Here is a 25343-nt window from a genome sequence, read left to right as displayed (position 1 = left end):
GTCCTTCTTCAGAGAGGGAGCCCTGGTGGTGCAGTGGTTAATTCCTCGGGGTAGCAAGAAATTTAATATGAATTTAGTCACTTTATTCCTCACAATCATTAGTATCAATATAAATAAGCCTTTTGAAGATTACTTTAAAAGATAATACTGTATGAGATTATGTTGTAATGATCAAGAATAAACACCTGTCACATGCATAGATATATTATTATGCAGATGGATAATTCCCCTGGGAGCCCTATATGCTGGTTCAAATGGTGGAGTATCTCAAACAAGGTAGGCAGAAGTTCTGATGTGCCCTGGAAAGCTGCTCGATGACTGTGATGAGGAAGAAGCCAATGGCAAAGATGTTTGTGAAGAGTTTGAAATTGTTTCATAAAATTAAGTATGAGGAAAGCAATGCTTTTAAAATAGTATTTTAAATGTTAAAGGTTAACATTTAAATATTTCGTCTATATCCCTTTATCTAGTTGAGTTAGCCAAAAAGCTTTCTTTTGATGAGCTTCCATTGGGAAAATGGGAGATTGTCTTATACCTAGGATTTGTGCATATATATGTGTGTATATCTATCTCTGTCTATCCATCCATCCATCCATCCATCCACCCACCCACCTATCTAGATTAGAATAAAGTATAGCCCTGCATATTAAGAAATATATTATTTACTATCGATAACAGTCTAACTTTGTAGTAAAAATGACATTATTGTGTATAGAATTCACTTTATTAAAGTGAATTTCAACAAGACAAATGCTGTTTGGGTGAGTTTGGTGGTGGTTGGTCCTGTAGATACAGAGTACAAATAACTTTGTTTTAAAATAATACACCAAATTAGAACCTTCTCCTTTATTCCAGGTCCTAATGTCAGTTACCATTGGGCTATGCTTCTGCCTGGTGTACGGACTGCCTGGTTTAGATGATGACTGTTTTCTGGCTCATAGAAAATGCTCGTATTCACTGAGTATCAAGGCAGCTGTCTGGTGAATGTCTTCCCATTTATCTTTTATCTGTCTTTTTGGTGTTCTTTTTCTCTTAAGAAACCATGAGAATATTTCTCATTCTAATGAATTATGGGCAGTTCCAAATTATGCATTTTCTTGAAATGTTGTTTATACAGAAGAAATCAGTCTATTTCCAAGTTCCTCACTGAAGATGTCACGTTACTGAGAAAGGACTTCACTTTGAATTAGGACGTGCTGCAAGGTGGGGGGGATACATGAAGCGGTGATTGTAAAACAGAGAACACTGAGACACAAGTTTCCTAGCCTAGTTATCTCTATGTCAGAACTAACAAAATGCATGCATATACCCTTATCTTCAAAGTTTCCCTTGCAGGGAAATTCCCACCAAAATCAGAGCAAATTGCAGCAATCTTAAAGAGCTTTTCTTGTGAAGAAGTGAAATCTCATGAATCACAGCATAAACAAAAATATGAATATTATCAGTCTTTATTAAAATAAACATGAAGAAATGCATAAAAAATAGGTGAGAGGCTATAAACTGATGCATGAATTTCTGTCAAAGTGGGGATTGAGATGCATTTATGTTCCATGCAAATGAACTTTAGGTGCTCCCCAATTCCATCTGGTCCAAAGAATATAATGATGCTCAAAGGAAATCATGTGAATAAGCATCTAGGATCTAAAAGAAGTTGAACTATAGTGTGCTCTAACACTGGTAGTGTGCTTTTACAGGGAATATCGGTAACTATCATCAGTTGCTACGGGTGTCATATTTCTGAAGCACCTAGTATAATGCTGTGTATACGACAGACAGTTAAGTGCAAATTAAACCAGTGAGTATGTCCATGTAACTATGGAAAACTGGAGAAGGGATAGTGAAAATAAGGGTGGGTAACTGGAATTTTTTTTTTTACCATAACCACAAAGAATTTTTCATCATGTAAGTATTTCTGTAGTACTACATACTGTGGAGAATGTGAAATTTATAGGATTGCAGGTATTTATGAGAAAATAGACCAGTATATTAGATTGAATAAAATGTATGCTGCTGGAAAAATTATCCTGGAGTATTTGTCAATGGCATGGGTGTCGATCCTCATGCTCACGTAGCTGCTTCTTGGGCTTTTCCTCTGCGGGGAGCTCCTCTCCGAGGCCAGGGTCAGCTGAACCATCATCCTGTCTGGCTTCTCGCCATTCTCGGGCATGTAGGTTCCCAGGTCATTCACTTCGCCGTCACTGTAGCTGCCATCCAGCATCACCGCACGCGGCTGGGGTAACCCACAGGTGCAGGGAAGCTGCGAGGAAGCAAACACACACTGGGATGGGAGCTCAGCTTCACTTCGAAGAAGCCCTCTGGAAGAAACTGCACAGTGGAGTGTGGTGTCTTTTTCTAGTTTCTTTTTATTCCCAGTTAGGGACGGAGGTGCGAAACTAAAGGTGGTGTGACTGTAAACATTTTAAAATAGCAGGTATTCATTTTTGTTTAACTAAAGCCTACCTAAGGTTGCCTGGGTGGCATGAACGGTTAAGTGCTTGGCCACTAACAAAAAGGTTGGTGGTTTGAATCCAACAAGACCACCTCAAAAGAAAGGCCTGGTGATCTGCTTCCGAAAGGTCACAGCCTAGAAAACCCTATGGAGCACAGTTCTACTCTGAAACACATGGGGTCATCATGAGTCAAAATTGACTTGACAGCAACTGGTTCTTAAAGTCTACATTCCGGCTCTTAGGAAATGTCACCATGTCACACCAGAGACCAACAAGAATGTTCGTGTTTAAATAATTGCCCTCTTACCCGTGAGACCATAAACTATTACAAGCCCTGATAAAAATGTTTACAGATAAAATTATTGCTGGTGTGTATGAGTATATGTGTGTGTGAGACTGCGTGTGTCTGAGATGAAGGTGGGAATTGGAAAGTCGCAGCATTGCAGGGAGTTTTCTGGAGGAGCTAACCATTGTCCTGCAGACTGGAAGAAGAAAGGAAAGTCAGATGGGAGGGAAGATAACCTGGGAAACAAAGGGAGATTATGGGGTCACATATGCTGGGAAATTTCCTACAAAGGAGAATGTGCTTTACTGGAGTATTCTTTTATTACACCTCTATGTTCATAAATAATTTGCTCTACCATGTTGAATTGCCATTTATTTTTGTCCCGAGATTCCCTCACTAAACTATGAACACCCTCAAAATTAAAGGAACTACATTTTAGTTAATTTGGCCTACCAGCTCCTGGTATATAAAAAAACCAAACCAAACCCGTTGCTGTCAAGGAGATTCCAACTCATAGCGACCCTTTAAGACAAAGTAGAACTGCCTCACAGCGTTTCCAAGGAGCGCCTGGTGGATTCGAACTGCTGACGTTTCAGTTAGCAGCTGTAGCTCTTAACCATTACGCCACCAAGGTTTCCTCCTGGTATATGGTAGGTGCTAAATAAATGTCTCAGTGAATGAAAGATATAGCCCAGAGTAAATTTCACAATGTTTTAACATACATCATTTTGTTTGCTCTTCACAACAACTCTGTGAAGCAACTGGGGGGAGGGGAGCTGTTATTAGCCCCATTTTACAGAGAAGGTCTGACCTGTCAAGGTCCCAGAACGAGCCCAGGCTCTCTCCCTGACGAGAACCTTTGAGCTCGTGGTAAAATCACCTTCTCCTGCAGCTTCCGCTCCTTCCGCTCCTGCACGGTGGTCAGATAGTTGACAGCCGCGTACTCCAGCACCGAGAGGAACACGAACACGAAGCTGACCCAGAGGTAAATGTCCACGGCCTTGATGTAGGAGACGCGGGGCATGGAGGCGTTCACACCCGTGATAATGGTGGACATGGTCAGCACCGTGGTGATACCTGCAACACAAATATATACAGTGAGAAATAAGCATTTGCTTGTCTTTCACCAAACACATTGGATGGCTTCATACCTCTGCTTCTTTGTCTCCACTGCTGCCTCTGCCTAGGATGTCTCCATCCCTTCTTCTCTGTCTAGCAAACTCCTACTCATCTTTTAAGATTTAGCTGCTGCAAGGCTTTTCCTGTTCTTGCTCCCTTCCCCCGCTGTGTATGTCCTGTGTGTAGTGATAGCATCTGTGCCACTTTATCCTTCTGCAGAGAACCTCAGACTTTTGAGCATTAAGAGATTTATTTCAATTCAATTGTTTAAAAAATATGTAGATATGAGCAGGTATATATGTTTCTTGTAACTGCTGTACCCTCAAGGAAATAAAGTATACAAGATTGATTTTAATATTTTTGTCCTTGCTGCTGTTGCCGCATTCTGTAGTCCTGGGCCTGTGTTAATCGGCTGACAGGGCATCTTCCGGAAGCCGCCCCCGTGATGGACCTGGCTGTCTACTCTGCAATGTCGACTTGAGGACTCTGAGGTTAGTTTTCCCAAGCATGATGATGTTAACCTCATTTATACGAGACTGATCTTTAAAACCAGAATGTACATTGATTTAACACAGTAACTGTTCAAGCTACAGAAGAACTATTAACGGACATGGCATCTGTCAGTGGAAATTTGACCGGGATTTCAAATTAAGCACAGAACATTTGCTTGACAAACATCAAACCACAGGGGATTGGGGTCATCTTAAGTCCCAGATCCAATCCAGTTTCATTAAAGGGAGGGGTAGGTCTACGTCTCCCTTGTACCGCCTGACCTGTCTGAGCAATGATGGTGTGTGTGACTAAGTGGTGCAATATTTAAAGTGGGGAGGAGGGTTGATGGCAAATAGCCATCAACTGAGTACTCATAGAGCAGTGGTTCTCAGACTTGAGTATGTACAAGAATTACTGGGAGAGCATGTTAACAAAAATGTTGATTCCTGGGCCTCATGCAGAGATTCTGACTCTTACTACTAGATGAGGTCCAGAACTCTCCATTTTTAAATTTCTCTGGGAGATTCTGCTGCACAAATCTCTTGGATCTTCTTTTGAGAAATCCTGTTATAGAATGTGATTTCCTTAGGCAGGTGGACAGGACCACCCACACCAGAACACTGCTCTAACAAGACCAAAGGAGGGCTGTTGCTATGGGCATCTGTGAGGACTTGGAAACAATTTTGCTTCAGAGATCCTTTATTATGGGATTTTACCTGTGAATGGGGGTCCCTAGGTGGCGAAAACGGTTCAAACCCACCCAGTGGCACCCAGAAGAAAGCGTTAGCAATCTACTTGTGAAAAGATTACTGCCATGAAAACCCTCCAGAGTGGTTCTACTCTGTAACACATGGAATCACCATGAGTCAGAACCGACTTGATGGCAATAGGGTTTGGCTTTTTGGTTTTACCTGTGAATAAGTATGAAATTTTTCCAAGTTGTGGAAGTGAAGTATAGGACCAATTTGAAAAGAATGGCTTTATCTGGAAGGAAGTACTTGTATTTTTGGACACCTGGAATGTGTATTTGAAATGTTCCTTACCCAAAGGGACTCTGGCAGGCACAGCTCTGCGGTCGATCCAGAAGGATACCCAGGACAGCATGACCATCAGGGTGGCAGGGAAATAAGTTTGGAGCAAGAAGAAGAAGATGTGGCGACGCAGAGTAAAGTTAATGTACAGACGGTTGTACCAGCCTGGGAGACACAAGGAAGAAAAGATAGCACATACCATAGCTAAGCAGCTCCTTCATAAAACATATTTTATCCAGGGAAACATAAATGCCTTAGACACTTCTTCCATATAGTACCATACCTCCATAAGGTGGGAGTGAGAAGAACCATGGAACTAAGTGATTTACCACAACCCACACCACTTGGATGAATCCTTCTCAAGAAATCTTTGGTTCTTTTCTATACTCAAAGGGAAATTTTTGAGAATGTCATTTGAACTCTTTCATGATCTGGGGTCCAGCAGCATCACCATCATCTGGAAGTTTATCTGAACTGCAGCCTCAGGCACCCTGAGACCTACTGAATTAGGATCTCCTTTTTAACAATATTCCCAACATGATTAGTATGCATGTTAAAGTTAGAGAAACACTTATTTAAGCAACCCCTTTGGATTTCTTTATGGGAGAAAATATATTTTAAGTTAAAATATCAAGCTAAACACAATACTGCATTTAGGAACAGAGTGAACCATCAGAGGACCAGCTGTGCTTTAGCTCGGCCCTTGTGTTCTTAACAAGGAAAAACTATGCATAGAGGAGTTGAGAGGCATGGATGAACTATGGTGGGAAAAGGAAAAGGCAGGATAAGCTTGAGATGACTAGGGCAGGAAATAAAGCAGGGACTTGGAGACAACTTGAAAATTTGGCACGCAAGGGTAATTATAATGCCTGGGACATGTCTCTTGGCTCCAGAACGTGGTTGTAACAGGCAGAATGCTAAGGATCAAAAGAATGGGGGTCCCCTGATGAACCAAGACTCATGGGTGATGTATACTTGAACCCATTGCTGTCGAGTTGATTCTGACTCATAGCGGCCCTGGAGGACAGAGTAGAACTGCCCCATAGAGCTTCCAAGGCTGTAATCTTTATGGAAGCAGACCAAGATTCATGGGTGATGTATACAGGAGAGAAAATGTGTTGGATTGCAATATGTTCTGAGTAGAATGTACTCTCTGTTACAGATTAGAAAGCCCACAGTGTGCTTAAAATGTTGAACTGCACTGTGCAGTCAATTGTGTAATGTTTTAGCAATAGAAATTGTATGAAGATTTAAGCAAAGTCGTTCTGAAAGGTGACTGGCCAAAAAAAGAGACAAAGGACAGAATTAATCTCAGTTGTTTAAATAGCACAGACAGGCTGTCAGGAGGAAGACCACAGAGCGTGTCCTCAGGCAACGGGAGGTAGCAAGCAAGTCCAAACCCTTGGTTCACAAGGCAGCAACAATGTATGCAGGAAAATGACTAGTTTTTCCTGCCCTGAGGCTTGGAGGAGGGGCTGTGCAAGTATATAGCGAGAGGGGATTAGTCAAGAGCGGAGCAACACAGAGGAGCTGGCTGGAGGCAGGCAGAATGGGAAAGGAAAACGAATCTGAGATTAGAGTCTGTTTTAGTTATCTTGTGCTGCTATGACAAAAATATCACAAGTGGGTGGCTTTAACAAACAGAAATTTATTTTCTCACAGTTTAGGAGGCTAAAAGTCCAAATTCAGAGCTCCAGCTCTAGGGGAAGGCTTTCTCTCTCTGTCTGCTCTGGGAGAAGGTCCTTGTCTCTTCAGTGTCTATTCCTTGGCTCCTTGGTGCTCTTCATGTGGTGTGTGATGTAGCACCTATCTTCCCCCATTTCTGCTTGCTTCTCTATGCCTAGCCTGCTCTTTTTATATCTCAAAAGAGATTGACTCAAGATACATTCTACACCAATATTGTCTCATTAACATAAAAAAGAAAACACATTCCCAATGGGTTTATAACCACAGGAATATAGGGGTTAGATTTACAACAGATATTTTAGGGTGACACAGTTCAATCCATGACAGAGTCGTTTCTTGGCTGTAAAGGAGGGGGCTCTGGTTGTAATGTCAATGATGAGATGTTGGCTGCTGAGTTGCAATGTGATTGTGTCAAATAAACCTACTCGCATGGCTAATGTTTGGTCCTTACTAAGATTTTTTAGGCTATCACTCCTGATGCTTTGATGGTATCAAAAAATCACCTCCTGATAGTTGCACAACATGATGAACGTAATCAATGTCAAGGAGTTGTACACGTAAAACATGTTGAGTTGGCAATCACCTCCACCCAATGCTTGCCACCCTCTAGACTTCATTTAGGAGTCCTGTCTTTGGTTTCATATCCAGATGGGAAATGGGCTGTCATGGATTGAATCATGCCCCCCAAAAAACGTATGTATCAATTTGGTTGGGCCATGATTCCCAGTATGGTGTGGTTGTCCTCCATTTTGTGATTGTAATTTTATGTTAAAGAGGATCAGGGTGGGATTGTAACACCCTTACTAAGGTCACATCCCTGATCCAATGTAAAGGGAGTTTCCCTGGGGTGTGGCCTGCACTCCCTTTTACCTTATACAAGAGATAAAAGGAAAGGGAAGCAAGCAGAGAGTTGGGGACCTCATACCACCAAGAAAGCAGTGCCGGGAGCAGAGTGTGTCCTTTGGACCCGGGGTCCCTGCGTGGAGAAGCTCTTAGTCCTGGGGAAGATTGACAAGAAGGCCGACAGAGAGAGAAAGCCTTCTCCTGGAGCTGATGCCCTGAATTTGGACTTCTAGCCTACTAGACTGTGAGAAAATAAATTTATCTTTGTTAAAGCCATTCACTTGTGGTATTTCCGTTGTAGCAGCACTAGATGACTAAGACAGGCTCTGATCACTCAAGGACCAATTCACACCTTTCCAAAGGCCCCCAGACACTCAGCCCCCACCTCATGCTCACCTGTGCTGCTGTAGAAGGCCAGTTTAGTGGTGGTGTGGAATTCTTGAATGAGGAACTGTGAGAGTGAGATCCTCTCATCTGTCTTTAAGGAATCGTTGCCCTTTTTCCAGTACAGCATGAGGTCATCTTCTGTGTAGGCATCTGAAAAGAGGGGAGACACCATCAGGCATAAGCTGGTGAGACGATAGGCCGTCAGTGTGGCTGTGTGGAGGGTCCTGATCGCCCATACAGACCATTGGGATTGCAGTAAGACTGAATAAACAAACCACAGCTTAAGAAAAGTAAAACAAAATCCAAGAAGACAAAATTTTCTCTGGTCTTCCAAAAGTCATTAGCACCTAAATGCTCATAATTACTGCAAAAAAGGATCACCCCACAATTCAGCCTGCCATTTATTGGGTTAAATCAGATGATATTTGGTCAGAAATGATTGAAGACCAGCAATTTCATGTAATTTGTCCTTACAAAACACACACAAAAAAAACAAACCAAACCCATTGCCATTGAGTTGATTCCAACTCATAGTGACCCTATAGAACAGAGTAGAACTGCCCCATAAGGCTTCCAAGGGGCGGCTGGTGGATTCGAACTGCCAACCTTTTGGTTAGCAGCTGATTTCTTAACCACTGGGCCACCAGGGCTCCTGTCCTTACAAACCAGGGGTAATTTAGAACTTTCCTTCCTTCATTCCAAGTGTAATGACCCATCGATTGGTGTTTAGTACCTTAGAATACTATCCAGTTATAAGTGCTGCATTCTAGCAAGAAAGGACCCATAAGGACACGGAAGCAGGGCAAGTATCTTCTCTGCCTCTAGTTGTTCCTACCCAGGGTAAAAGTGAGGTGATTCCACGACAAAGATCACCCCCTCTGGCGCTACCATTTTGCCCCAGCCCCGCCCACCTTAGGTGAGCATGGGTGTCTGTTCATGTGCACACTTCTTACTCCAGCAGAACAAATCTACCTACAGCTTGGGCAGAACTGAGATAATACCTAACAAGAGTTATCACTCTGGTCTGCTCTTGGGTAAACAGCTCTTTCCAGGGGTCTCTGACACTGTTCTCTTACAGTCTTCTAGCCTTCTGGGTGGTTCAAACGGTTGAGCACTTGGCTACTAACTGAAAGGTTGGCAATTCAAATCCACCCAGCAGTGCTGTGGAAGAAAGACCTGGCAATCTAAGATCATAGCCATTGAAAACCCAATGGAGCAGTTCTACTCTGAAACACATGGGGTCGCCATGAGTTGGAATTAATTTGATGGCAACGAGCTTGGTTTTTTTTTGTTGTTGTTGTTTCTAGCCCATGACCTATGTGATGGTTTTATGTGTCAGCTTGACCAGGCTATAAACCTGTTGCTGTCAAGTTGATTCTACCCAGTTATTCAATCAAACACTAATGTAGGTGCTGCTATGATGGTATTTTGTAGATGTGATTAACATCTGCAATTAGTAGACCTTATGTAAAGGAGATTATCCTGGGTAATCTGGGTGGGCCTGATCCAATCAGTTGAATGGCCTTAAGAGCAGAACTAAGGTTTCCTTGAGGAAGAAGACATTCTACCTGTGGACTGCAGCATCAGCTTCTGCCTGACTTTCCAACCACCCTTCCTGATGACCTGCCCTGTGGATTTCGGACTTATCTAGCCAGCCCTCACAACCAAATAAACTAATTCCTTCCAATAAATCTCTTAACATATGTGTATCCTACTGGATCTGTTTCTCTGGTGGAACCCTGACTGATACATCCTGGAAAATGCTACATTACGGATGGAGGCAGAAGCTGCCTGGGTGTAGCGGGGAAAGCAAGGTTTTGGAGTTAATTAACTTAGAATTTCAATCTGATTCTGCCACTTCTTAGCTCTGTATACTCAGGCTCTCCACGGGGTAAATGTCCCTCCTTTGTGTAATGAGGATAACAATAACCTTCTCTCAGGGGTTTTGTGAAGATTAAATGAAAAGCAGATGTAAAACCATGTGTAGTAGGTGTAGTAAATAGTCATGCCCTTGATCCTGGGCTATTTCACATTGTTTTCCCACACTCAGTGCTAAGTGTGTGGTTAAAGTGCTCAGCTGCTAACCGAAAGATTGGCAGTTCAAACTCACCAGCCACTCCACAAGAGATGGATATGAGAGTTTGCTTCCGTAAAGATTACAGCCTTGGAAACCCTATGGGGCAGTTCTACTCTGTCCTACAGGGTCGCTGTGAGTTGGAATCGACTCAAGGGCAACAGGTTTGGTTTAAGTGTGGGGTCAACATCCCTTTTTGCCTCAGCCCTAACTTATTGGAGTGGGGAAGACACTTGATGATCCACCACCACAAGCCCGGTCTGCCTTACAAAGGTGCCCTGCACCAATAAGTTTCCTCACAAGAACCCCCAGGAAAGCACCCGAGGATGCCTGCTGGCTCGTGAAGAGTATGACCTAGAGGTATGGAGGAGTCTAGATTCTGCCCATCAGCAGAAGCATTTGGGCAGAGAAAAGAGAACGGAGGAGTGTGTAGAGAACGAGAGATGTGAGTTGCCTAGTCCCTGACATCGCCTCTGCCTTGTCTTTCTGGGGCCTGGTTTTTAACTCTTCTGGGATTTCCAAGTGTATGCAAGTTTCCTGAGCTACCTTGATTGTACCTGAGAGGCCCAACCACCACACGCACTCACTGTGGCTGTTCTCTAGGGCAATCGTTGCCAAACCTTTTTTGCCAAGAAATCCTTTCCTCGAGAGAAATCTTACTCAGAAGACCAAAAAAAAAAAAAAAACAGATAAAAAACCAAGCTCTCTGGATGCGTGAATGTTGGGACAGGGGCTTGGAAAGAGACCAGCATTTCCTAAGCCCTCTTCCTCCCCTTCCCTAAGCAGTTGCCCTGGGGAACTCTAAGAAATCCCCAGGTTCCATAGAACAAAGTCGAATAACTCTGCCATAGGGCATGAAAAGGGTCAATTATGGGAATAAATAGGAAAATTGGAAATTGTCAAAAATGAAACGGAACACATAAACATCGATATTTTAGGCATTAGTGAGCTGAAATGGACTGGTATTGGCCATTTTGAATCGGACAGTTATATGGTCTACTATGCTGAGAATGACAGCTTGAAGAGGAATGGCATTGCATTCATCTTCAAAAAGAACATTTCAAGATCTATCCTGAAGTTCAGTGTTGTCAGTGATAGGATAATATCCATACGGCTACAAGGAAGACCAGTTAATAAAACTATTATTGACATTTACGTGCCAACCACTAAGGCCAAATATGAAGAAATTGAACACTTTCACCAGCTTCTGCAGTCTGAAATTTACCGAACATACAGTCAGGATGCATTGATAATTACTGGTGATTGGAATGCGAAAGTAGGAAACAAAGAAGAAGGATCAGTAGTTGGAAAATACGGTCTTGGTGATAGAAATGATGCCGGAGATCACATGATAGAATTTTGCAAGACGAATGACTTCTTCATTGCAAATACCTTTTTTCACCAGCATAAACAGCAAGTATACACATGGACCTCGCCAGATGGAATATGCAGGAATCAAATTGACTACATCTCTGGAAAGAGACGATGGAAAAGCTGAATATCATCAGTCAGAACAAGGCCAGGGGCTGACTGTGGAATAGACCATCAATTGCTCCTATGCAAGTTCAAGATGAAACTGAAGAAAATTAGAACAGGTCCATGAGAGCCAAAGTATGACCTTGAGTATATCCCACCTGAATTTAGAGACCATCTCAATAGAAGATTTGACGTGTTGAACACTAATGACCGAAGACCAGACGAGCTGTGGAATGACATCAAGGACATCATACATAAGGAAAGCAAGAGGTCATTAAAAAGACAGGAAAGAAAGAAAAGACCAAAATAGATATCAGAAGAGACTCTGAAACTTGCTCTTGAATGTCGAGTAGCTAAAGCAAAAGGAAGAAATGATGAAGTAAAAGAACTGAGCAGAAGATTTCAAAGGGCAGCATGAGAAGACAAAGTAAAGTATTATAATGACATGTGCAAAGATCTGGAGTTAGAAAACCAAAAGGGAAGAACACGCTCAGCATTTCTCAAGCCGAAAGAACTAAAAAAAACATTGAAGCCTCAAGTTGCAATAGTGAAGGATTCTATGGGGAAAATATTAAATAACACAGGAAGCATCAAAAGAAGATGGAAGGAATACACAGTCACTACACACACAAAAAGAATTGGTCGACGTTCAAGCATTTCAAGAGGTAGCATATGATCAGGAACCGATGGTATTGAAGGAAGAAGTCCAAGCTGCACTGAAAGCGTTGGTGAAAAATGAGTCTCCAGGAATTGATGGAATATCAATTGAGATGCTTCAACAAACGGATGCAGGGCCGGACGTGCTCACTCGGCTATGCAAACAAATTTGGAAGACAGCTGCCAGGCCAACCAACTGGAAGAGATCCACATTTATGCCTATTCCAAAGAAAGGTGATTCAACCGACTGCGGAAATTATCGAACCATATCATTAACATCACAAGTAGGTAAAATTTTGCTGAAGATCATTCAAAAGCAGCTGCAGCAGTATGTTAATGGGGAACTGCCAGAAATTCAGGCCAGATTCAGAAGAGGACACAGAACCAGGGATATCATTGCTGATGTCAGATGGATCCTGGCTGAAAGCAAAGAATACCAGAAAGATGTTTACCTGTGTTTACTGACTATGCAAAGGCATTCGACTGTGTGTATCATAACAAATTATGGATAACATTGCAAAGAATGGGAATTCCAGAACACTTAATTGTGCTCATGAGGAACCTGTACATAGATCAAGAGGCAGTTGTTCGGACAGAACAAGGGGATGCTGTGTGGTTTAAAGTCAGGAAAGGTGTGCATCGGGGTTGCATCCTTTCACCATACCTATTCAATCTGTATGCTGAGCAAATAATCTGAGAAGCTGAAGAATCAGAATTGGGGCATCAGGATTGGAGGAAGACTCATTAACAACCTGCAATATACAGACGACACAACCTTGCTTGCTGAAAGTGAAGAGGACTTGAAGCACTTACTGGTGAAGATCAGAGACTACAGCCTTCAGTGTGGATTACACCTCAACATAAAGAAAACAAAAATCCTCACAACTGGACCAATAAGCAACATCATGATAAATGGAGAAAAGATTGAAGTTGTCAAGGATTTCATTTTACTTGGATCCACAATCAACATCCATGGAAGCAGCAGTCAAGAAATCAAAAGACGCATTTCATGGGGCAAATCTGCTGCAAAAGACCGCTTTAAAGTGTTGAAAAGCAAAGATGTCACCTTGAAGGCTAAGGCGCACCTGACCCAAGCCATGATATTTTTAATCACATCATATGCTTGCGAAAGCTGGACAATGAATAAGAAGGACCAAAAAAACAATTGACGCCTTTGAATTGCGATGTTGGCTAAGAATACCGAATATACCATGGACTGCCAAAAGAACGAACAAATCTGTCTTGGAAGAAGTACAACCAGAATGCTCCTTAGAAGCAAGGATGGTGAGACTATGTCTTACATACTTTGGACATGTTGTCAGGAGGGATCAGTCCCTGGAGAAGGACATCATGCTTGGTAAAGTACAGGGTCAGCGAAAAAGAGGAAGACCTTCAACGAGATGGACTGACACAGTGGCTGGGACAATGGGCTCAAGCATAACAAGGATTGTGAACGTGGTGCAAGACCGGGCAGTGTTTCCTTCTGTGGTGCATAGGGTCGCTATGAGTTGGAACCAAGTCGACAGCACCTAACAACAACAACATGGGAATAAAAGTTGTTAGCCTGAAATTGTCCCTGATTTTTAAAATTACCCTGTTGTTGTTAGCTGCCATCAACCCAGCCCCCAACTCATGGTGACCCTATGTATAACAGAACAAAATGCTGCTAGGTCCTGTGCCATCCCCATGATTGGTTGCAGATCAGACAACTTTCCATTGTGATCCATAGGGTTTTCATTGGCTGATTTTTGAAAGTAGACAGCCAGGCCTTAGAGTTAGCGTTACTCTAAGAAACCACTTTACAAGTGTAGTCATGAATGAAGAATACTGCTATTTCTGCTACTTAGAGTTAGAGGCATTTTAGAGACCTAGTTGCGCAGTGGTTAAGAGCTCGGCTACTAACCAAAAGATCAGCAGTTCGAATCCACCAGCCGATCCTTGGAAACCCTACGGGGCAGTTCTACTCTTTCCTGTAGGGTCCCTATGAGTCGAAATCAACTCAACGGCCACGGGAATGAGAGAGTTATTGAGGAGCCCTGTGCTAATGTCTGGATACAAGTCTACTCACAACTTTCAATTTCCAGCGAGCAAGTTTGGGTGTCCAGGGGGAACCGGCTGAAGTCCATGTTGCACATTGCAGTCACTGTAACCCTAGGAGCAAAAAGACAAAACCCATGCTTTCAGAATCTGCAAAACACAAGTGCTAAATGATAAAACAAACAGGAAAGGCCTCTGCTTCCTTCCAGTAGGATAACTGCCTCCTTCTTATAAATCATAAGCAGCGTGTCAAGATTTAGGTAAGTAGTTTATAAGTGATACACTGATTGGAATACTCTTAGATATTCATGTTAACCCAAGGTTGCGACTTGTGATGACCCCACATGTTACAGAGTAGAACTGCTTCTAGGATTTCTTGGCTGTAATCTGAATGGAAGCAGATCACTAGGCCTATCTTCCAAGGTGTTCAAGCTACCAAATCATGAGATGCTTAAGGAAATCTTTGGTTTCTTTTAAAAGAAGCCATAAGAACATATATGTTCTCCTGCTCTTTTACTGATTTTATTGATCTTCAATAATTTGTATATAATGTTTCAGAAATAACCCTAATGAAGCACTTAATGTCAGTTGACCAAATTCAGCACCTTTTCTCTTTTTTTACAATGTTGATATTTTTACCTTGATATACCTATAAGTGGGCATAGGTGTTTTTAGTGGATGATTCAAGAAGACCATGTTAATGGAAAATCACTGAAAGGTTTTATTGTAACAACATGCAAGAACTTGCTGGCATCTAATGATTTTGTTTCAGTGTTTTACACAGGAAAATAGGACTCTGCATCAAAGAATAAACAAATATGGATTAGTTATAGATGAGAGATCTCCGGTCCAGTGGGAAGTCTCACAGCAGGACATGATGAAAGGCCGGTGGCTGGTACTGAATGTTCTAGTTTTCCTCCAACCACAGAAAATTTGCTATGTATAAAGTTGTGGAAATTATCTGGATAATTCACTGCCTAAAAGAAAAAAAAAAAAAACTTTTCATTTAAATGGACACTAGTTATCCAAATACTTGAAACTGAATTATCCAAATATTTGCTTTGTTTTTCCCACTTCATTTGAGTGTGGAAATGGTTGTCTTCTGCAGGGATTGCTTATGCAGGAGTCTTGTACTGCTAGCAGCTGGGTAGAGTCTTATCTCCCGTGGAAATTCTGATAAACAGGATTTTAAAACCCATGTTTATTTTTGTTTTCCTCTAAAAACCAAACCAAACCCACTTGCTGTGGATTCCGACTCATAGCAACCCTGTAGGACAGAGTAGAGCTGCCCCATAGGGTTTCCAAGGCTGTAATCTTCACAGGAACAGATGGCCACATCTTTCTCCTCTGAAGTGGCTGCTGGGTTCAAACTGGAGACCTTTTAGTGACCAGCCTAGCACTTTAACCACTGAGCCACGAGGGCTCCTTTTGTTTTCCTCAGTCTCTTTAAATTGATTCATGAGGGGAGAAGTGGATCTTCCTTGTCTTGGATGGAAACTTGTCAGGTTCTGTGACTTTTCTACTCATTGTCTTGTAATAGACAGCCATAATCTTCTTAAGTAATGAAACACATCTCAATTCAGAAATTCAAAAAATTTTGGTCCAGTATTAATCAACACTTCAAATTTCATTCAAATTAAGACTTCTGCTCCTCCTCCCCAGTTGAGGTACAAAGTTGGCATTTGAGCAGTCAGTTTCTGCCCATCTCTGATAACTTCCTGCATGGATGGAAGTGGGAGGAGCAAGGGAAGGAGGGGCAGGACAGTTCTTTGGGTAAGTGACCTCGAGCTCTCTGGGTCTGCTCTATGGTTAAAGCTGATACTTTCTTACCTAAGTATTTTATCCCCACTGTTAGGCTGCAGGTCTCCATTCCCTAGCAGCAACTCCCCACCCAGCTCTTGGTTCACCCACCATCCACTCCACACAAACTTACATATTCCCAACAACTCTGGAAATGCAGACTGATCCCACCACAGCAAAAACTTCTCCTGGATCTGCCCTGAGGGTGGTGAGATGGCTCTTGTCTCACCCTCTAATTGCTCAGAGCCCCCAACTGTAAGCACACACCCCAAGTTCTCCCAGTGGCCCCAGTGAAGTCCTTTCACTGGGCCTGGGTTTAGGAGGTAGTCCCCCTTTCCCACCCTCCAGGGCTTGGGCTCATGGCATGGCCACAACTATCTCCCCCAAAAAAATCTCACAAATCTTATCTTCCTCCCGCAATCATAAACTCATTCATATCTTGAAGTTGACTAGGAGTTCAAGAGCAGTGGAATTGGTTTCTGAACATTTTCTTAGTAAAATCTACCTAGTGTGATGGAGGAGTCCCTGGGTGGTGCAAATGGTTAATTCACTTGGCTGCTAACTGAAAGGGTGGAGGTTCAAGTCCACCCAAAGGCACTTTGGAAGAAAGACCTGGTGATCTACTTCTGAAAAATCAGCCATTGACTGTGGAGGACAGTTCTACTCTGACACATATGAGTCACCATGAGTTGGAGTCGACTCAACAGCAGTTGGTTTAGTGTGATGGAGCATCTCACTGGGAATTTCACTTTTATCCTATCTCGGTGCTCAGTAAATTTCAATTTCACCATCCTGTTACCTGTCCCTCCCTGTCTCTCCACCTACTGCACTGGGTATATACCTCCATTTACATTTGATTCCATGTCTGTCTCCTCCATTAGCCTGCAGTTATACTAAGGGCACTGAGCTTGTATCATTTATCTTTATGCCCCCAGAGCTTAAGACAGGACCTGGCAGAGCTTTCATTTGTACAACTCCAGGGCCACCTTGGCACCCAGAAGACTCTTAATAAAAATTTGTTGAATGAATCGATGAGTGAACGAGGTGTCAGGACGGCATATTAGAATGCATTTTAAAAGTTGACCAGTTGCTGACAGAGTTGTCAACACCCAGCTGCTCCATGTTTTCCCCCAAAATAAAGCTCAAAGTGGTAGTCCTCAATAGCCTAGGCCTCTTTTTTTTTTTTAATTCAAAATTAAGCAAATCTTAATTAAGCTGGTGGCACAGTGATTAAGAGCTATGGCTGTTGTTAACTAGAATGTCTGCAGTTCAAATCTACCCACCGCTCTTTGGAAACCCTGTGGGGCAGTTCTACTCTGTCCTATAGGGTTGCTATGAGTTGGAACCCACTCAACAGCACCTAACAACAACAAGAATGATTTTATTTGCAATGAAAAATCAAGTCATCTGTTTTTAGGCACAAGGACTGAAGTGTTTCCCCGGCTGGGTGAGGCTCACTGCCGATTTTGGTTCTGAACACAGGGTGTTTTCTACTCCCTTGTTTCCTGTGTTCTTCTTGTGGTCATGTCCAGTGATGTGCTGCGGTAGACTTCTACTGGCTCATGAGAGCTGATGGTTACATTTTCAGAATTTTGTGAGCCAGCTTTTAAACAAAAATATATAAACTTACAATTGAACAGTTACATTAAAAATAAAAGTAATAATACTCAAAACTCACCACTTCCTAATTTTTACTGTTATTATACTCTTGAAGTTATTTACATCTATTGAATCTGTATGATGGAAATGCTATATGATGGTGTGCTACTGAGCACCTCTTCCCATCTGACATCACGTTGATAGCCTGAAATCAGGTATGATGGAATTATTTACACAACAGAAATTGGCAAATGCTACAACTCAGGGCTTGATTTACTGTTTTGCTGATCGTTTTGACGTAAGAAAGCAGATTAAACTTAAAAGTGTTTTATTCTATAGCCATTGCATTATGAATAGTATAAAATATTGAGAAAATATTCTTCCAGTATTTGAAAGCTATTAGCCAATTCAGCAAAGAATTTGCTCATGTCTACCTGGTTCTTCATGATTCATTTTCATCTTACTCATTAACGTAAACATAAGTCAACACTTAGTCAGATTTACACTCGCTTGTCGGTCTTGTAAGCAAGCAAATGCTTACAAACATGTATTTATAGTCTGGTTTTATAAAATTATTGTTGGTAATAGAATTATAAAAACTGATAGTGGATTTTACAAGAAATAGTAAATCAGTGTAAAACAGTGTAGAACTGTTCCAGGGTTTTCTTGGCTGGAAGCAGATCACCAGGCCTTTCTTCCGTGGAGTGTCTAGGTGAGTTTGAACTGCCAACCTTCAGGTTAGTAGTTGAGTTCAAATCATGGAGTAAAAAAAAATTTTTTTTTTAACCAAATTTTTAAAATATACTCAAAAAATGGTAATCAAAGAGATTGGAGAAGGCAAGTCTTTGAGAAGAATGTGTTGTGAATTTCTCTGACTCCTACTAGAGAAACAAACCTTTTTATTAAGGTATACTTTTTTCCCCTATGTTTTCAAAGTACCTAGTTTATATTAATGATGGCAATGTTTCCAATACATTCTTTGACTAAGAAAACATTACACAGATTCTCCCATGCAATGAAATGAATTCAAGAGAGGTTTTCAAGTTTTCAAGGTACATTCTGTGAAACAAGGGTGAGAATGAAAGTAAACTTTTAAAAACTGAAATGTAATCTACAGTATAGGGCACTCATCATAAGCACCAGCTTGAGAAATCTCCCCAAATGTATTGTCAAGATGGAATATTCTTTAAAATTTTTACTCATGTGTAAAGTTGGTTTTCCTGGATGTTGTGACAAGAAGTTAGCAGCTACTGAAAAGTTAGAAGCCAGATGCATTAATATTCAAAGCCAAGAAGCAAAATTGCCGTTGTGAAACCAATGATCTGCTTGGTTAAGACAAATGATTTGCCTTTCTTCCTAGGCATTAGGTATAAAACAATTCTGCAGACAAAAAGGCACAAGAGAAGGGTGGAGAAGTGGTCCTACCTGAGACTGTATAGCACTTTCCCATCAGGCTGGACCCGCAGCATGACATTGTCTGTGGTGGTGTCATGGATGAAGGAGCGCTTGGAGTGCACGAAAAACATGTCAGGGACCCAGATCTTCTTCACCAGTCTGCCGTCAAACGTCATGCTGAGGTTGTTGGTGCTCGGGAAAGACAGCCTCTCATCCTTCCAGTAGTGCCTCAGGTAGAGGGTCATCGTAAAGTCCTGCGGGTGGAGGGACAGAGAGGGGAAGCCCCCACACAAACAAACCCCCCAGGGTGTCAGCAGGAGATGCTGTGCCCTCCCCATGGGGCCTGTCACCTGGCTGGGGGATAAGACGGAGCCAAGTGAGCCTCGTCCTTGAGGGTCTCACTCCTAGTCTCTGGGCTTGCCTACAGTAGGAAGAAGACAACACTGCAGGGGAGTAACTCAGCAACAGGCCTGTAGCAGAAACAGTGGCCCTGAACCCCACCCCACCCGCTGGACATTCGCTCTGTACTGAGAACATTACTACTGCCAACACCGGAGACCTCTGCCTGAGGGCTCGTCAGGCCCACACACAGGACAAATGAGAGTGCCTGAGAGTTAATGTCTCCAGGAGCAGCTCTTAACCAGAGATGGGGCTGGTGGATAAATACCCCAGCTTCCTAAACCCTTAGTTGGGACAACCCTGAGGTGTGTTCTTTGCTGACTCCTGGAGTATCCCAGTGGGTCTGAGTCCCATGATAGTAACCAGTTTGATGATCGGTTGTGGATAGGACCACTGCAATCCATAGAGTTTTCATTGGCTGATTTTCCAACATAGCTCACCAGGCCTTTCTTCCTAGTCCATCTTAGTCTAGAAGCTCCACTAAAACCTGTTCAGCATCATAGCAACATGCAAGCCTCCACTGACAGACAGGTGGTGGCTGTGCCTGAGGTGCATTGGCCAGGAACTGAATTCAGGTCTCCCACATGGAAGGTGAGAATTCTACCACTGAACCACCAATGCTCTCAACCAATTTGATAGCTCAGTCCTTTTTGCTTCCTTCCCTTCTGGTGTTTCCTGGGATCACTCAAATAAACTACTTGTGCTAGAATGCTTGTCTCAGGTCTGCTTCTCGGGGAACCCAAATTAAGGCCCTAAAGAGCCCTGTAAGTCAAGGAGTGGTAGAGCATTCCAGTTTTTATCTAAACCCAGCAAATAGAAAGAGAAGGGACATCCTTTCACTTCTGCACTTCCACAGCATGGGATTCACAGTAGTAATACGTGTCCAGTTATGTGGCAGCTGCAACTTTGGACTCTACTGTTTACATTTGAAAGCCTTTGACAGAGTAATGTGTCCTGGCAGCAAGAGCCTGGGCACTGGAGGGGGGAAGTTGAAGTCTGTCATCTGGCTCTGTTTCATACTAACTGGGTGGCTTTTGGTAAGTGTCTTAACCTCCCTGAGCCATCTATAAAATGAACGTGGGAACTCCACCTTCTGGGGGGGTTGTGAGACTGAGTCAATTCAGGTGCGTAGAGCACCTGGCCCAGGACAGGCCCACTGTGCACCCGCCCTGCCCACCACCCTGGTCAGAGAAACACTTACCATGTCGACTTCTGAGATGCTGTCCAAACTCTCCACCTGCACATCAACGCCAACGGGAATGGCCGGGCCTGGGGACGGGGCACAAGAGCATTTATTCTTTTGACTTAAACTTTTACTATGGAAGAGGGAAAGGATTGTTTTCCCTGGAAACTGGGTATCATGTCAGATTTGAAGGTTTGGTGTTCCCACATGCCAACCTGAAGTCAAACTAGAGATAAAAGAGTAGAATCACAATCTGGCTCTCTGGAATATTCCAACCCACTGCCATTGAGTCAATTCTGACTCATAGCGACCCCGTAGGGTTTCCGAGGCTGTAAATCTGGACAGAAGGAGCTTGCTGCATCTTTCTCCATCGGAGCCGCTTGTGGTTTTGAACCACCGACCTTTGGGTTAGCAGTTGATCGCTTTAACCACTGCGCTCCTAAGAGCTCGGCTGCTAACTAAAAGGTTAGCAGTTCGAATCTACCAGCTGCTCCTTGGAAACCCCATGGGATAGTTCTAGTCTATCACTACAGGGTCTCTATGAGTCAGAATCAACTTGACAGCAATGGGTGGAATATTCCAGCAAAGGTAAAAAAAAAAAAAAATTTTTTTTGGTCTAAATCATCAGGCGATTCTGAAATGACAATATTAATATAGAGCCTCCTTCGTTGGGTACATGCGTATCTAAAGTTATGATGAAGAGAGGTCAAACGGTGGGTCTGATCTAAGGAGTAATTGAATGACTCCTTAGCATGAGGTCACCTGCTTCATTCCCTGTATTTACGTCCTGATTTTGCACTCTCTTTCATCATGGAAGCCAACGTTTCTGTCTGGCCATGAAAAAGGCATTGCTTGGTGTCTTACTTTCCTAGGGCTCATCAGCAGATTAATCAGTAGGCAAGGTTTGCACAGGCTTACATTAAGCAAGGCAAGCATGGGCTTGCTTGTGCTTACTTACTAACCTGTAGTGAAAATGATGATCTGGTAAACAAGGTAAGCACTGTGCTTACCTTGCCTATGGGATAATCTGCCCTTGCTGGTGACTGCCGGTGATCCTAGGTGTTCCTTTGCTACTTACAGTTGCATCTGCTTCCATCCTCTCCTCTTGTGTGTCTGTCTCTCTGTGTTTGTACCCCCTTTATAAGACACCACTCAGAATGATTAGGTTTAGGACCCACCCTATTCTTGTATGACCTCATTAACATAACAAAAGAAAAACCTATTCCCAAAAAGGATCATATTCACAGGTACGGGGTTAGGACATCAACATAACTTTTTGGGGCACCACAATTCAATCCATAGCACTTGGTAATAGGCACTCAGAACCAAAGGTATATGCAGAGCATTTGCTAAGTCCACAGGTGTACATCTTTGCTACACAATGGATTAGCTGGGTGGGGGGTGGGGAGTGGGCATGATGCACCTGGGTAGCCTTGAAAACATTAGACTTTCTCGTTTCTGGACCATCAAAATGTAATATTCATAAACAGTAAGTTGTTGTTGTGTGCTGTTGAGTCAATTCTAACTCACAGTGACCCTATACGACAGAGTAAAACCACCCCATAGGGTTTCCTAGGCTGTAATCTTTACAAAAGCAAATTGCCAGATCTTTCTCCCATGAGGTGTCTGGTGGGTTCAAACTGCTGACCTTTTGGTTAACCACTGCACCACCAGGGCTCCTTAAACAGTAAGAGAGCATTGTAAAGAGTGGATTCTACTCTTCTTTCCTCCCTACTTTCAGGCCTGTGGGGCAGGCAGGAGGCACACTCAAATCATCATGGGTGAAAAGGTGAGTTTGGATCCAAAAGTAGCAGATTATGGACTGGATAAAGGCTCCCTTACAAAGCCCGTTTGTTCTTTTAGCAAAGGTGACTGAAAGAAATAAAAGGCATGAGAATGATTTTTAAAATAGATAAATGTTTTATTTTCCAGGGAAATCCCCCCATAAGAACGAAACCCTATTTGACACCAAGGGGGCTGAAACCTGGCAGCTGTAGGCTAAGCTTCAGAGGGCCTTGGCATCATTCTGCTCTAAATTATTATTTTCTAAAGTTATTTTCATTTAATTAAACCCAGCAGGCCACACTCTGTCCTCAGATAAGTACCCGGTGTTCCAGCTGCCAACTCCCAGATGAGAACAAATTTAGTCCAAGGTTGTTATTTCAGAGTGTTTTCAGGAAGCAGCTCTAGGCTGCAGCTGCTCTGTCTTCCCCTTGCCCTTCCCACAGCCAGCTGCTGGCATCACTGATCCTGGTCTCTCCTTGTCAGGAGCGGGGCCGGGTGAGCAGCAACAGCCCGGGCTGGACGGGCAGATACTCAGAGGGTGCTGTGGGCTTGGTGCCTTGTCCACCAATATAGCTGTGGCAGACCTGATAAGGGGAGAGCCAAGCTGTGTGGTCCTGCTATGGATTGAACTGTGTCCCCCCCAAAAATGTGTGTAACAATTTGGCTGGGCCATGATTCCCAGAATTGTGTGGTTGGCCTCCATTTTGTGATTGTAATTTTATATTAAAGAGGATTAGGGTGGGATAGTAACACCACCTTTACCCACGTCACATCCCTGATCCATTGTGAAGGGAGTTTCCCTGGGGTGTGGCCTGCACCACCTTTTATCTCTCAAGAGATAAAAGGAAAGGGAAGCAAGCAGAGAGTTGGGGACCTCATACCATCAAGAAAGCAGTGCCAGGAACAGAGCGCATCCTTTGGACCGGGGTCCCTGAGCCGAGAAGCTGCTAGTCCAGGGGAACACTGATGAGAAGGCCGAGAGAGAGAGAAAGCCTTCCCCTGGAGCTGACATCCTGAATTTGGACTTTTAGCCTACTTTACTGTAAGGAAATAAACTTCTCTTTGTTAAAGCCATCCACTTGTGGTATTTCTGTTGTAGCAGCACTGGATGACTAAGACAGTTCCCTTGGCATGATTTCCTGCCCACGGACAGACAGAAACGAAAAACCAAAACTGTTGCTGTTAAGTCAATTCCCACTTGACGGTAATGTCGATTCTCTCGTGGCTACCCAGCTTGTTTCACACAAGAGCTGCACTCTAGGGTTTTCTTATGGAGAATGGTTGTAATCTTATGGAAGTAGATCGCCAGGCCTTTCTTCCATGGCACTGCTGGGTGGATTCAAACTGCCAACCTTTCAGACAGTACCTAAGAACAGACTGTTTGCACCACATGGGTAACTTGGACAGACAGAAGGACCCGAGAAAAGAAGACGACCCGAAAGAGAGCGCACGTCATACCTCCAAAGCCAGGCCTCATACTGAAATCATGGTCGTTTATCCTCAGAAGCTGCTCTGATTTTGTCAGTGGTGATTTGGTGATGTCAGGGCTTCGTTTCAGAACTGGGCTGTGGAGGAAAAAAAAAGTCAATCTTGGATTCTGACCAACCCAGAATAAAAAATCATTTGCATTCAGGCTCTTGATCATGACAGGTTTGACAGGGTGTGTTATTTTTTCTTTTAAGCTACTGGGTACCCCCTCTCCCTTTCTTCAGCTTTCTGGATAAATGAACTGACCCAGAAGGTCCAAGACTATTTCTCAACTGTGGTCACTCGTTAAAATCACCGAAGGAACTTAAAAAATTACTGATGTCCAGGCCCCGCCACAGAGATTCTGATTTGGGAGGTCTGAGAATAGGACCTGTGAGCTGGTATTTTTAAAACACAGATAATTTTTTAATGTGTAACGAAGGCCGAGAATGGCTGGCCCTGGCCCTAATTAATAAGTCCAGATACTGCCAAGGACCTTGGCTTCCGTGGGGGTGTGAGCTACAGTGGAGAGCCAGTGGGCTGAGCCTGGTTACCTGGGCCCCTGTGTGGCCCACTCTGTGGAGGCAGGATGGACTCGCCCACATGTTAAATGCCAACTGTCTGGTCTCCATGCCAACAAGAAGCCAGCTGGTTTTGCTGCTTCTTCTGAATTGCTGCTAGCACCAGTTTTATTTATTTTCACTTTTTAAAAAATTGGTAATATATTCACAAGGCTCAACACTTTTTAAAAAAGGAAATGCAGTGAAAAGTCTGCCTCCCACTTCTACCTCCATTCACTCCATTTCCCCATCCACAGGTACCACTCTTATTGTTCCTTATCTATTGTCCAGAGCTTCTTATATGTACAAGTGAATACAAATATATGTTCTTTTTTATACACGAATTTAACATATTATATGAAATGTTTACTACATCTGGAGCCCTGGAGGTGGTGCAGTGGTTAAGAGCTCAGCTGTTAACCAAAAGGTCAGCAGTTCGAATCCACCAGCCACACCTTGGAAACAGGTGGTTCTACTCTGTCCTATAGGGTTGCTATGAGTCAGAATCAACTCGACGGCAACGGGTTTGGTTTGGTTTGGTTTCCTACTACATCTTGCTTTTTTTAACTTAATATACCTTGGATTTTTTTTCTATATCGGGGTATCCCAATCATCCT

At 43.0% G+C, this 25343-nt stretch overlaps 1 protein-coding gene across 3 annotated transcripts in view; it reads right to left on the bottom strand.

Moving 5' to 3' along the window:
* Positions 1-705: 705 nt before the first annotated feature.
* GABRR1 (gamma-aminobutyric acid type A receptor subunit rho1) overlaps positions 706-25343 on the bottom strand; it is a 38687-nt gene continuing 14049 nt past the window's right edge. Inside the window, exons 3-10 of one of the 3 annotated variants that reach the window (XM_012559102.1) lie at positions 24158-24264; positions 20933-21000; positions 19363-19586; positions 14570-14652; positions 8304-8444; positions 5391-5543; positions 3617-3813; positions 706-2257 (exon numbers count right to left, since the gene is read on the bottom strand). In XM_012559102.1, the coding sequence (XP_012414556.1) occupies positions 1964-2257; positions 3617-3813; positions 5391-5543; positions 8304-8444; positions 14570-14652; positions 19363-19586; positions 20933-21000; positions 24158-24264 (1267 nt within the window). In that variant the 3' untranslated portion in view covers positions 706-1963. The remainder of the gene's footprint in view (positions 2258-3616; positions 3814-5390; positions 5544-8303; positions 8445-14569; positions 14653-19362; positions 19587-20932; positions 21001-24157; positions 24265-25343) is intronic. The other 2 variants (XM_004388428.3, XM_004388427.1) reach the window with 2 other exon arrangements.

The sequence above is a fragment of the Trichechus manatus genome, unplaced genomic scaffold (assembly GCF_000243295.1).
Source record: "Trichechus manatus latirostris isolate Lorelei unplaced genomic scaffold, TriManLat1.0 scaffold00211, whole genome shotgun sequence".
Taxonomy (NCBI): domain Eukaryota; kingdom Metazoa; phylum Chordata; class Mammalia; order Sirenia; family Trichechidae; genus Trichechus; species Trichechus manatus.
Note: the sequence above shows the minus strand (reverse complement) of the source record. Positions and strands in the feature narration are given on the sequence as shown.